The sequence below is a fragment of the Pristiophorus japonicus genome, chromosome 18 (genome assembly GCF_044704955.1).
Source record: "Pristiophorus japonicus isolate sPriJap1 chromosome 18, sPriJap1.hap1, whole genome shotgun sequence".
Taxonomy (NCBI): domain Eukaryota; kingdom Metazoa; phylum Chordata; class Chondrichthyes; family Pristiophoridae; genus Pristiophorus; species Pristiophorus japonicus.
Window position 1 is genome coordinate 56,952,265 of NC_091994.1, and position 12,988 is coordinate 56,965,252.

Genomic DNA, 12,988 nt, shown 5'->3' on the forward strand with positions numbered 1-12,988 from the left:
CAGAGAGGGGGGGGCACAGCGAGAGGGAGGGGGGCACAGAGAGAGGGTGGGGGGGCACAGAGAGAGGGAGGGGGGCACATAGAGAGAGGGAGGGGGCACAGAGAGAGGGAGGGGGCACAGAGAGTGGGAGGGGGGCACAGAGAGAGGGAGGGGGGCACAGAGAGAGGGGGGGCACAGAGAGAGGGAGGGGGGCACAGAGAGAGGGAGGTGGGCACAGAGAGAGGGAGGTGGGCACAGAGAGAGGGAGGGGGGCACAGAGAGAGGGAGGGGGCACAGAGAGAGAGAGGGGGCACAGAGAGAGGGAGGGGGGCACAGAGAGAGGGAGGGGGGCACAGAGAGAGGGAGGGGGGGCACAGAGAGAGGGAGGGGGGCACAGAGAGAGGGAGTGAGGGCACAGAGAGAGGGAGGGGGGCACAGAGAGAGGGAGGGGGGCACAGAGAGGGAGGGGGAGGGCACAGAGAGAGGGAGGGGGGAACAGGGAGGGGGGCACAGAGAGGGAGGGGGGCACAGAGAGAGGGAGGGGGGGCACAGAGAGAGGGAGGGGGGGGCACAGAGAGAGGGAGGGGGGGCACAGAGAGGGACGGGAGGCACAGAGAGAGGGAGGGGGCACAGAGAGAGGGAGGGAGGGCACAGAGAGAGGGAGGGGGCACAGAGAGGGAGGGGGGGCACAGAGAGAGGGAGGGGGGCACAGAGAGAGGGAGGTGGCCACAGAGAGTGGGAGGGGGGCACGTAGAGAGGGAGGGGGCAGAGAGAGAGGGAGGTGGCCACAGAGAGAGGGAGGGGGGCACAGAGAGGGAGGGGGGGCACAGAGAGAGGGAGGGGACACAGAGAGAGGGAGGGGGCACAGAGAGAGGGAGGGGGGCACAGAGAGAGGGAGGTGGCCACAGAGAGAGGGAGGGGGGCACAGAGAGGGATTGGGGGCACAGAGAGAGGGAGGGGGGCACAGAGAGAGGGAGGGGACACAGAGGGAGGGGGGCACAGAGAGAGGGAGAGGGGCACAGATTGAGGGAGGGGGCCACAGAGAGAGGGAGGGGGGCGCAGAGAGAGGGAGGGGGGCACATAGAGGGAGGTGGCACAGAGAGAGGGAGGGGGCACAGATTGAGGGAGGGGACCACAGAGAGCGGGAGGGGGGGCGCAGAGAGGGTGGCGGGCACAGAGTGAGGGAGGGGGGAACAGAGAGAGGGAGGGGGGGCACAGAGAGAGGAAGGGGGGGCAAAGAGAGAGGATGGCACAGAGAGAGGGAGGGGGCACAGAGAGAGGGAGGGGGCACAGAGAGGGAGGGGGGGGCACAGAGAGAGGGAGGGGGGCACAGAGAGAGGGAGGGTACACAGAGGGAGGGGGGCACAGAGAGAGGGAGGGGAGCACAGAGAGAGGGAGAGGGGCACAGATTGAGGGAGGGGACCACAGAGGGAGGGAGGGGGGACAGAGAGAGGGAGGGGGGACAGAGAGAGGGAGGGGGGCACAGAGAGAGGGAGGGGGGCACAGAGAGAGGGAGGGGGCACAGAGAGAGGGAGGGGGGGCACAGAGAGAGGGAGGGGGGCACAGAGAGAGGGAGTGAGGGCACAGAGAGAGGGAGGGGGGCACAGAGAGAGGGAGGGGGGCACAGAGAGGGAGGGGGAGGGCACAGAGAGAGGGAGGGGGGAACAGGGAGGGGGGCACAGAGAGGGAGGGGGGCACAGAGAGAGGGAGGGGGGGCACAGAGAGAGGGAGGGGGGGGCACAGAGAGAGGGAGGGGGGGCACAGAGAGGGACGGGGGGGTACAGAGAGAGGGAGGGGGGCACAGAGAGAGGGAGGGGGGCAAACAGAGGGAGGGGGGCACATAGAGAGGGGGAGCACAGAGAGAGGGAGGGGGACACAGAGTGAGGGAGGGGGGCACAGAGAGAGGGAGTGAGGGCACAGAGAGGGAAGGGGGCACAGAGAGGGAGGGGGGCACAGAGTGAGGGAGGGGGGCACAGAGAGTGGGAGGGGGGCACGTAGAGAGGGAGGGGGCAGAGAGAGAGGGAGGTGGCCACAGAGAGAGGGAGGCGGGCACAGAGAGGGAGGGGGGGCACAGAGAGAGGGAGGGGACACAGAGAGAGGGAAGGGGGGCACAGAGAGAGGGAGGGGGGCCCAGAGAGAGGGAGGTGGCCACAGAGAGAGGGAGGGGGGGCACAGAGAGAGGGAGGGGGGGCACAGAGAGGGACGGGAGGCACAGAGAGAGGGAGGGAGGGCACAGAGAGAGGGAGGGGGGCACAGAGAGAGGGAGGGAGGAACAGCGACAGGGAGGGGGGGCAAAGAGAGAGGGAGGGGGCACAGAGATGGAGGAGGGCACAGAGAGAGGGAGGGGGTCACAGAGAGAGGGAGGGGGGGCACAGAGAGAGGGAGGGGGGCACAGAGAGGGAGGAGGGCACAGAGCGAGGGAAGGGGGCACAGAGAGGGAGGGGGGCACAGAGTGAGGGAGGGGGGCACAGAGAATGGGAGGGGGCACGTAGAGAGGGAGGGGGCAGAGAGAGAGGGAGGTGGCCACAGAGAGAGGGAGGGGGGCACAGAGAGGGAGGGGGGGCACAGAGAGAGGGAGGGGACACAGAGAGAGGGAGCGGGGGCACAGAGAGAGGGAGGGGGGCACAGAGAGAGGGAGGTGGCCACAGAGAGAGGGAGGGGGGCACAGAGAGGGAGGGGGGGCACAGAGAGAGGGAGGGGGCACAGAGAGAGGGAGGGGACACAGAGGGAGGGGGGCACAGAGACAGGGAGGGGGGCACAGATTGAGGGAGGGGGCCACAGAGAGAGGGAGGGGGGCGCAGAGAGAGGGAGGGGGGCACATAGAGAGGGAGGGGACACAGAGAGAGGGAGGGGGCACAGATTGAGGGAGGGGACCACAGAGAGCGGGAGGGGGGCGCAGAGAGGGTGAGGGGCACAGAGGGAGGAGGGCACAGAGAGAGGGAAGGGGGCACAGAGAGGGAGGGGGGCACAGAGTGAGGGAGGGGGGCACAGAGAGTGGGAAGGGGGCACGTAGAGAGGGAGGGGGCAGAGAGAGAGGGAGGTGGCCACAGAGAGAGGGAGGGGGCACAGAGTGGGAGGGGGGCACAGAGAGAGGGAGGGGGGGCACAGAGAGAGGGAGGGGGCACAGAGAGGGACGGGAGGCACAGAGAGAGGGAGGGGGGCACAGAGAGAGGGAGGGAGTGCACAGAGAGAGGGAGGGGGGCACAGAGAGAGGGAGGGAGGAACAGAGAGAGGGAGGGGGGGCAAAGAGAGAGGGTGGGGGGCACAGAGATGGAGGAGGGCACAGAGAGAGGGAGGGGGGCACAGAGAGAGGGATGGGGGCACAGAGAGAGGGAGGGGGGCACAGAGAGGGAGGAGGGCACAGAAGAGGGAAGGGGGCACAGAGAGGGAGGGGGGCACAGAGTGAGGGAGGGGGGCACAGAGAGTGGGAGGGGGGCACGTAGAGAGGGAGGGGGCAGAGATAGAGGGAGGTGGCCACAGAGAGAGGGAGGGGGGCACAGAGAGGGAGGGGGGGCACAGAGAGAGGGAGGGGGGCACAGAGAGAGGGAGGGGGGCACAGAGAGAGGGAGGTGGCCACAGAGAGAGGGAGGGGGGCACAGAGAGTGAGGGGGGGCACAGAGAGAGGGAGGGGGGCGCAGAGAGAGGGAGGGGGGCACATAGAGAGGGAGGGGACACAGAGAGAGGGAGGGGGCACAGATTGAGGGAGGGGACCACAGAGAGCGGGAGGGGGGCGCAGAGAGGGTGAGGGGCACAGAGGGAGGAGGGCACAGAGAGAGGGAAGGGGGCACAGAGAGGGAGGGGGGCACAGAGTGAGGGAGGGGGGCACAGAGAGTGGGAAGGGGGCACGTAGAGAGGGAGGGGGCAGAGAGAGAGGGAGGTGGCCACAGAGAGAGGGAGGGGGGCACAGAGTGGGAGGGGGGCACAGAGAGAGGGAGGGGGGGCACAGAGAGAGGGAGGGGGCACAGAGAGGGACGGGAGGCACAGAGAGAGGGAGGGGGGCACAGAGAGAGGGAGGGAGTGCACAGAGAGAGGGAGGGGGGCACAGAGAGAGGGAGGGAGGAACAGAGAGAGGGAGGGGGGGCAAAGAGAGAGGGTGGGGGGCACAGAGATGGAGGAGGGCACAGAGAGAGGGAGGGGGGCACAGAGAGAGGGATGGGGGCACAGAGAGAGGGAGGGGGGCACAGAGAGGGAGGAGGGCACAGAAGAGGGAAGGGGGCACAGAGAGGGAGGGGGGCACAGAGTGAGGGAGGGGGGCACAGAGAGTGGGAGGGGGGCACGTAGAGAGGGAGGGGGCAGAGATAGAGGGAGGTGGCCACAGAGAGAGGGAGGGGGGCACAGAGAGGGAGGGGGGGCACAGAGAGAGGGAGGGGACACAGAGAGAGGGAGGGGGGCACAGAGAGAGGGAGGGGGGCACAGAGAGAGGGAGGTGGCCACAGAGAGAGGGAGGGGGGCACAGAGAGTGAGGGGGGGCACAGAGAGAGGGAGGGGGGCACAGAGAGAGGGAGGGGACACAGAGGGAGGGGGGCACAGAGAGAGGGAGGGGGGCACAGATTGAGGGAGGGGGCCACAGAGAGAGGGAGGGGGGGGCGCAGAGAGAGGGAGGGGGGCACATAGAGAGGGAGGGGGCACAGAGAGAGGGAGGGGGCACAGATTGAGGGAGGGGACCACAGAGAGCGGGAGGGGTGGTGCAGAGGGTGGGGGGCACAGTGAGGGAGGGGGGGCAGGGTGAGGGAGGGGGCACAGAGAGAGGGAGGGGGCACAGAGAGAGGAAGGGGGGGCAAAGAGGGAGGGGGGCACAGAGAGAGGGAGGGGGCACAGAGAGGGAGGGGGGCACAGAGAGAGGGAGGGGGGCACAGAGAGAGGGAGGGTACACAGAGGGAGGGGGGCACAGAGAGAGGGAGGGGGGCACAGAGACAGGGAGGGGGCACAGATTGAGGGAGGGGACCACAGAGGGAGGGGGGCACAGTGAGGGAGGGGGGCACAGAGAGAGGGAGGGGGGGCACAGAGAGAGGGAGGGGGGGCACAGAGAGAGGGAGGGGGGGCACAGAGAGAGGGAGGGGGCACAGAGAGAGGGAGGGGGCACAGAGAGAGGGAGGGGGGCACAGAGAGAGGGAGGGGGGCACTGAGAGAGGGAGGGGGGCACTGAGAGAGGGAGGGGGGCACAGAGAGAGGGAGGGGGCACAGAGTGAGGGAGGGGGCACAGAGAGAGGGGGGGGGGGCACAGAGAGAGGGAGGGGGGCACAGAGAGGGAGGGGGGCAAAGAGAGGGAGGGGGGCACATAGAGAGGGGGGGCACAGAAAGAGGGAGGGGGACACAGAGTGAGGATGTGGGGCACAGAGAGAGGGAGTGAGGGCACAGAGAGAGGGAGGGGGGCACAGAGAGAGGGAGGGGGGCACAGAGAGGGAGGGGGAGGACACAGAGAGAGGGAGGAGGAACAGGGAGGGGGACACAGAGAGGGAGGGGGGCACAGAGAGAGGGAGGGGGGGCACAGAGAGAGGGAGGGGGGCACAGAGAGGGACGGGAGGCACAGAGCGATGGAGGGGGGCACAGAGAGAGGGAGGGGGAACAGAGAGAGGGAGGGCGGGCACAGAGACAGGGAGGGGGGCACAGAGAGGGAGGAGGGCACAGAGAGAGGGAAGGGGGCACAGAGAGGGAAGGGGGCACAGAGAGGGAGGGGGGCACAGAGTGAGGGAGGGGGGCACAGAGAGTGGGAGGGGGGCACGTAGAGAGGGAGGGGGCAAAGAGAGAGGGAGGTGGCCACAGAGAGGGAGGGGGGGCACAGAGAGAGGGAGGGGACAGAGAGAGGGAGGGGGGGCACAGAGAGAGGGAGGTGGCCACAGAGAGAGGGAGGGGGGCACAGAGAGGGAGGGTGGGCACAGAGAGAGGGAGGGGGGCACAGAGAGAGGGAGGGGACACAGAGGGAGGGGGCACAGAGAGAGGGAGGGGGCACAGAGAGAGGGAGGGGGCACAGAGAGAGGGAGGGGGGGCACAGAGAGAGGGAGGGGGCACAGAGAGAGGGAGGGGGGCACAGAGAGAGGGAGGGGGGCACAGATTGAGGGAGGGGGCCACAGAGAGAGGGAGGGGGTGCAGAGAGAGGGAGGGGGGCACAGAGAGAGGGAGGGGGCACAGAGAGAGGGAGGGGGCACAGAGAGAGGGAGGGGGCACAGAGAGAGGAAGTGGGGGCAAAGAGAGAGGATGGCACAGAGAGAGGGAGGGGGGCACAGAGAGAGGGAGGGGGCACAGAGAGGGAGGGGGGGGGCACAGAGAGAGGGAGGGGGGCACAGAGAGAGGGAGGGTACACAGAGGGAGGGGGACACAGAGAGAGGGAGGGGGGCACAGAGAGAGGGAGGGGGGCACAGATTGAGGGAGGCGACCACAGAGGGAGGGGGGCACAGAGAGAGGGAGGGGGGAACAGAGTGAGGGAGGGGGGCACAGAGAGAGGGAGGGGGCACAGAGAGAGGGAGGGGGCACAGAGAGAGGGAGGGGGGCACAGAGAGAGAGAGGGGGCACAGAGAGAGGGAGGGGGGCACAGAGAGAGGGAGGGGGGCACAGATTGAGGGAGGGGGCCACAGAGAGAGGGAGGGGGCACAGAGAGAGGGAGGGGGGCACAGAGAGAGGGAGGGTGCACAGAGAGAGGGAGGGGGACACAGAGTGAGGGAGGGGGGCACAGAGAGAGGGAGGGGGCACAGAGAGAGGGAGGGGGGCACAGAGAGAGAGAGGGGGCACAGAGAGAGGGAGGGGGGCACAGAGAGGGAGGGGAGCACAGAGAGAGGGATGGGGGCACAGAGAGGGAGGGGGCATAGAGAGAGGGAGGGGGGCACAGAGAGGGAGGGGGGGCACAGAGAGAGGGAGGGGGGCACAGAGAGAGGGAGGGGACACAGAGGCAGGGGGGCACAGAGACAGGGAGGGGGGCACAGATTGAGGGAGGGGGCCACAGAGAGAGGGAGGGGGGCGCAGAGAGAGGGAGGGGGGCACATAGAGAGGGAGGGGACACAGAGAGAGGGAGGGGGCACAGATTGAGGGAGGGGACCACAGAGAGCGGGAGGGGGGCGCAGAGAGGGTGAGGGGCACAGAGAGGGAGGAGGGCACAGAGAGAGGGAAGGGGGCACAGAGAGGGAGGGGGGCACAGAGTGAGGGAGGGGGGCACAGAGAGTGGGAAGGGGGCACGTAGAGAGTGAGGGGGCAGAGAGAGAGGGAGGTGGCCACAGAGAGAGGGAGGGGGGCACAGAGTGGGAAGGGGGCACAGAGAGAGGGAGGGGGGGCACAGAGAGAGGGAGGGGGGCACAGAGAGGGACGGGAGGCACAGAGAGAGGGAGGGGGCACAGAGAGAGGGAGGGAGTGCACAGAGAGAGGGAGGGGGGCACAGAGAGAGGGAGGGAGGAACAGAGAGAGGGAGGGGGGGCAAAGAGAGAGGGTGGGGGGCACAGAGATGGAGGAGGGCACAGAGGGAGGGAGGGGGGCACAGAGAGAGGGAGGGGGGCACAGAGAGAGGGAGGGGGGCACAGAGAGGGAGGAGGGCACAGAGAGAGGGAAGGGGGCACAGAGAGGGAGGGGGGCACAGAGAGTGGGAGGGGGGCACGTAGAGAGGGAGGGGGCCACAGAGAGAGGGAGGGGGCACAGAGAGAGGGAGGGGGGCACAGAGAGAGGGAGGGTGCACAGAGAGAGGGAGGGGGACACAGAGAGAGGGAGGGGGGCACAGAGAGGGAGGAGGGCACAGAGAGAGGGAAGGGGGCACAGAGAGGGAGGGGGGCACAGAGAGTGGGAGGGGGGCACGTAGAGAGGGAGGGGGCAGAGAGAGAGGGAGGTGGCCACAGAGAGAGGGAGGGGGGCACAGAGAGGGAGGGGGGGCACAGAGAGAGGGAGGGGACACAGAGAGAGGGAGGGGGGCACAGAGAGAGGGAGGTGGCCACAGAGAGAGGGAGGGGGGCACAGAGAGGGAGGGGGGGCACAGAGAGAGGGAGGGGGGCACAGAGAGAGGGAGGGGACACAGAGGGAGGGGGGCACAGAGAGAGGGAGGGGGGCACAGATTGAGGGAGGGGGCCACAGAGAGAGGGAGGGGGGGCGCAGAGAGAGGGAGGGGGGCAAATAGAGAGGGAGGGGGCACAGAGAGAGGGAGGGGGCACAGATTGAGGGAGGGGACCACAGAGATCGGGAGGGGTGGTGCAGAGAGGGTGGGGGGCACAGAGTGAGGGAGGGGGGGGCAGAGTGAGGGAGGGGGCACAGAGAGAGGGAGGGGGCACAGAGAGAGGAAGGGGGGGCAAAGAGAGAGGATGGCACAGAGAGAGGGAGGGGGCACAGAGAGAGGGAGGGGGGCACAGAGAGAGAGAGGGGGCACAGAGAGAGGGAGGGGGGCACAGAGAGAGGGAGGGGGGCACAGATTGAGGGAGGGGACCACAGAGGGAGGGGGGCACAGAGAGGGAGGGGGGCACAGAGAGAGGGAGGGGGGCACAGAGAGAGGGAGGGGGGCACAGAGAGAGGGAGGGGGGCACAGAGAGAGGGAGGGGGCACAGAGAGAGGGAGGGGGGCACAGAGAGAGGGAGGGGGGCACTGAGAGAGGGAGGGGGGCACAGAGAGAGGGAGGGGGCACAGAGTGAGGGAGGGGGCACAGAGAGAGGGAGGGGGGGCACAGAGAGAGGGAGGGGGGCACAGAGAGAGGGAGGGGGGCAAAGAGAGGGAGGGGGGCACATAGAGAGGGGGGACACAGAGTGAGGAAGTGGGGCACAGAGAGAGGGAGTGAGGGCACAGAGAGAGGGAGGGGGGCACAGAGAGAGGGAGGGGGGCACAGAGAGTGAGGGGGAGGACACAGAGAGAGGGAGGGGGAACAGGGAGGGGGACACAGAGAGGGAGGGGGGCACAGAGAGAGGGAGGGGGGCACAGAGAGAGGGAGGGGGGCACAGAGAGGGACGGGAGGCACAGAGAGAGGGAGGGGGCACAGAGAGAGGGAGGGAGGGCACAGAGAGGGAGGGGGGCACAGAGAGAGGGAGGGAGGAACAGAGAGAGGGAGGGGGGCAAAGAGAGAGGGAGGGGGGCACAGAGATGGAGGGGGGCACAGAGAGAGGGAGGGGGAACAGAGAGAGGGAGGGCGGGCACAGAGAGAGGGAGGGGGGCACAGAGAGGGAGGGGGGCACAGAGTGAGGGAGGGGGCACAGAGAGGGAGGGTGGGCACAGAGAGAGGGAGGGGGGCACAGAGAGAGGGAGGGGACACAGAGGGAGGGGGGCACAGAGAGAGGGAGGGGGCACAGAGAGAGGGAGGGGGCACAGAGAGAGGGAGGGGGGGCACAGAGAGAGGGAGGGGGCACAGAGAGAGGGAGGGGGGCACAGAGAGAGGGAGGGGGGCACAGATTGAGGGAGGGGGCCACAGAGAGAGGGAGGGGGCACAGAGAGAGGGAGGGGGGCACAGAGAGAGGGAGGGTGCACAGAGAGAGGGAGGGGGGCACAGAGAGAGGGAGGGGGGCACAGAGAGGGGGAGGGGGGCACAGAGAGAGGGGGGGCACAGTGAGAGGGAGGTGGGCACAGAGAGAGGGAGGGGGGCACAGAGAGAGGGAGGTGGGCACAGAGAGAGGGAGGTGGGCACAGAGAGAGGGAGGGGGGCACAGAGAGAGGGAGGGGGGCACACAGAGAGGGAGGGGGCACAGAGAGAGGGAGGGGCACAGAGAGAAGATGGGGGGCACAGAGAGAGAGGGAGCTAGAGCACAGAGAGAGAGGGAGGGGGGCACAGAGAGAGGGAGGGGGGCACAGAGAGGGGGGGGGGCACAGAGAGAGGGAGGGGGGCACAGAGAGAGGGTGGGGGGGCACAGAGAGAGGGAGGGGGGCACATAGAGAGAGGGAGGGGGCACAGAGAGAGGGAGGGGGCACAGAGAGTGGGAGGGGGGGCACAGAGAGAGGGAGGGGGGCACAGAGAGAGGGGGGGCACAGAGAGAGGGAGGGGGGCACAGAGAGGGGGGTGCACAGAGAGAGGGAGGGGGGCACAGAGAGAGGGGGGGCACAGTGAGAGGGAGGGGGGCACAGAGAGAGGGGGGGCACAGTGAGAGGGAGGTGGGCACAGAGAGAGGGAGGGGGGCACAGAGAGAGGGAGGGGGGCACAGAGAGGGGGAGGGGGGCACAGAGAGAGGGGGGGCACAGTGAGAGGGAGGTGGGCACAGAGAGAGGGAGGGGGGCACAGAGAGAGGGAGGTGGGCACAGAGAGAGGGAGGTGGGCACAGAGAGAGGGAGGGGGGCACAGAGAGAGGGAGGTGGGCACAGAGAGAGGGAGGGGGGCACAGAGAGAGGGAGGGGGGCACAGAGAGGGGGGTGCACAGAGAGAGGGACAGAGCGATGGAGAGGGAGAGGGAGCATTTCCACAGTAAATTGCGCAGAGTGAGCAGAGTTCCGCGGTATGCTGGAAAGTGCGGTGTGACCATGTGAATGGCAATGCGCACATGGTGGTCATTGTGCTGGGAGCTGTGACCAAGGCCCCAGGGTGCACTGTTCACCAGGCTGGACACTGAGCCCTACCTCAATTCTGGCGGTGGGTCGGGGAAATCATCAGGGATCCCATCAATATCGTCATAAAGCTCCTCTGAAAGACAGGGAATGCATGACCGGGTTAAACATCTCAATACAGCACATTACACGTCTCTCACTGTCCAATCACATCTCTCACTGTCCAATCTTACCACATTTATCAGATCTGGATCTTGTCCTTCCTCAATTTTTTCTCTTTTGAAAACTGGGGTTTAATGTGATCAAGTGGATCACTCACATGTTGTAGAACACGCCTGGTCTTCATTTATTCGGAAACCAATGAGATGAAGATCAGGCGTGTCTGTAACAGGCGGTAATCCAGCCAGGCAGTGATGGAGAAACGACCCTGAGCATGTGATTATTCCCTGGTAACCTGGAGCCCTTCGCAGCCTCCAATCAATAGGCGACCCCCTGATGATAGGTTACCCAGAGCAGCAGACAGTATTCTGAATTTTGCCCACATGCATCGAAGTTGTCGTGTCTTGTCTGCCTGTTCTCCATTCTAATTGACTGACTTTGACCAACGATTGAGCTGTAACTGTGCTCTGAGAATTTCCATACCTTCCATCTTGCTGCCCGGTTTGAAAGGTGGCTTCGGAGGGGGGAGACTGAGTGCCCTTGTGCTCTTGCTGAGCAACTCCACGGGCTGCACATCATCGTATTCATCCTCTGTCAGCTGCTGCAACCTGGGGACAGACACAAACACGACAACTTCAATCTCCTTCCTCCACACACTGCCCCGCCCACTGCCGCACATTCCCGCCCACTCCCCCCAGTGCCCCGCCCACTGCCCCGCCCACTCCCCCAACTGCCGTCCCACTGCCCGCCCACTGCCCCGCCCATTCCCCCCACTGCTCCGCCCATTCTCCCCATACCGGGCCACTGCCCCGCCCACTCCCCCCCACTGCCCCACCCACTGACCCTCACTCCCTGTCCACTGCCCCGTCCACAGCCCCCTGACTGCCCCGCCCATTCCCCCCACTCCCTGCCCACTGCCTCGCTCACTCCCTGCCCATTACCTGCCCACAGCCCCCTGACTGCCCCACCCATTCCCCCCCATTGCCCCGCCTACTCCCCCCCCAGTGCCTGCTCACTGACCCCACTCACTGTCCACTGTTCCCCCACTCCCCTCCCACTGCCCCACCCAACCCCCACTGCCCCACCCATTCCCCCCACTCCCCACCCACTGCCCCGCCCATTCCCCCCACTGCCCCGCCCATTCCCCCCATACCGGGTCACTGCCCCGCCCACTCCCCCCAGTACCTGCCCACTGACCCCACTCCCCGCCCACTGCCCCGCCCACTGCCTCCCACTCCCTGCCCACTGTCGCCACTCCCCTCCCACTGCCCCGCCCACTGACCCTCACTCCCTGCCCACTGCCCCGCCCACAGCCCCGTGACTGCGCCGCCCATTCCCCCCACTCCCCACTCACTGCCCGCCCATTACCTGCCCACTGACTGCCCACTGCCCACCCACTCCCCCCCACTGCCCACCCACACCCCCGACTGACCCGCCCACTGCTTGCTCATTGCCCCCCCACTGACCCGCCCACTGCCCACCCACTCTCCCCCACTCCCCGCTCACTGCCCCGCCCACTCTCCCCACTGCCCCGCCCACTCCCCCCACTGCCCGCCCACTGCCCCGTCCACTCCCCCCCAGTGCCCCGCCCACTGCCCCGCCCACGCCCCCGCTGCCCACCCACTGCCCTGCCCACGCCCCCGCTGCCCGTCCACTGCCAGCCCACAGACCCTCCCAGCCACCCCGCTGTCACCCCACTGCCCGCCTACTCCCGCCCACTCCTTCCCCACTGCCCCACCCACTGTCCCCGACGGTGAGTCTGAAGATCTTGAAAAAGAGATTAGTGAACATTTTATATATATTTTTTCCACAGCGGCTTACCTGGATGGGGCCCCCTGAAGGTCGTCCGATTGTTTTTAATCTTTTCCCGATGATTTTTTTTCCAGCTCTTCGACCACCGTGGGCCCGACTCCATCCTCGGCGGCACTTGGGCAGTAAGCGCCTCTGCGCCGAGAATGGGACCTCCCGCCCGTTGCTGCCCAGACTGGTGGCGTACGTCGATGATTTCCCACCCGCTGACCTTTGAGGGACCTCGGTGATGAAAATCCCGCCCAAAGAACCGTCAGGGACCTCGCCGGCTATCGGCAGCACTTTGGGCGGCACTTGTGCGGCCGGAGGCCTTGACCAAATTCGGCCCCAAAGATTTGCATTTATATAGCGCCTTTCACGACCACCGGATGTCTCAAAGCGCTTTACAGCCAATGAAATAATTTTGGAGTGTAGTCACTGTGTAATGTAGGAATTACAACAGTGGGTGTACTTCATTGGCTGTAAAGCGCTTTGAGATGTCCGGTGGTCGTGAAAAGCAAGACGTGTCGTGTCCAAACACAAAGAATGCCAGGCAGGAGCCAGCATTATTTAAACAGCCCCTTGAACATACCACAGGAATCAGGCCCGCAGTTCAGAGAGCACATCGTGAAATGTAAAA

The 12,988-nt window shown here is 66.5% G+C and overlaps 2 protein-coding genes across 2 annotated transcripts in view; one reads left to right on the top strand and one right to left on the bottom strand.

The window, feature by feature from the left end:
- Positions 1 to 11,239, bottom strand: part of LOC139229042 (FYN-binding protein 1-like) — a 96,239-nt gene extending 85,000 nt beyond the window's left edge. Inside the window, exons 1-2 of the mRNA XM_070860704.1 lie at positions 11,044 to 11,239; positions 10,474 to 10,537 (exon numbers count right to left, since the gene is read on the bottom strand). Of these exons, the coding sequence (XP_070716805.1) occupies positions 10,474 to 10,537; positions 11,044 to 11,239 (260 nt within the window). The remainder of the gene's footprint in view (positions 1 to 10,473; positions 10,538 to 11,043) is intronic.
- A 1,655-nt stretch (positions 11,240 to 12,894) lies between these two features.
- The window catches only part of LOC139229043 (cystinosin-like), a 31,189-nt gene continuing 31,095 nt past the window's right edge, over positions 12,895 to 12,988 (top strand). Inside the window, exon 1 of the mRNA XM_070860705.1 lies at positions 12,895 to 12,982. Within this exon, the coding sequence (XP_070716806.1) occupies positions 12,895 to 12,982 (88 nt within the window). The remainder of the gene's footprint in view (positions 12,983 to 12,988) is intronic.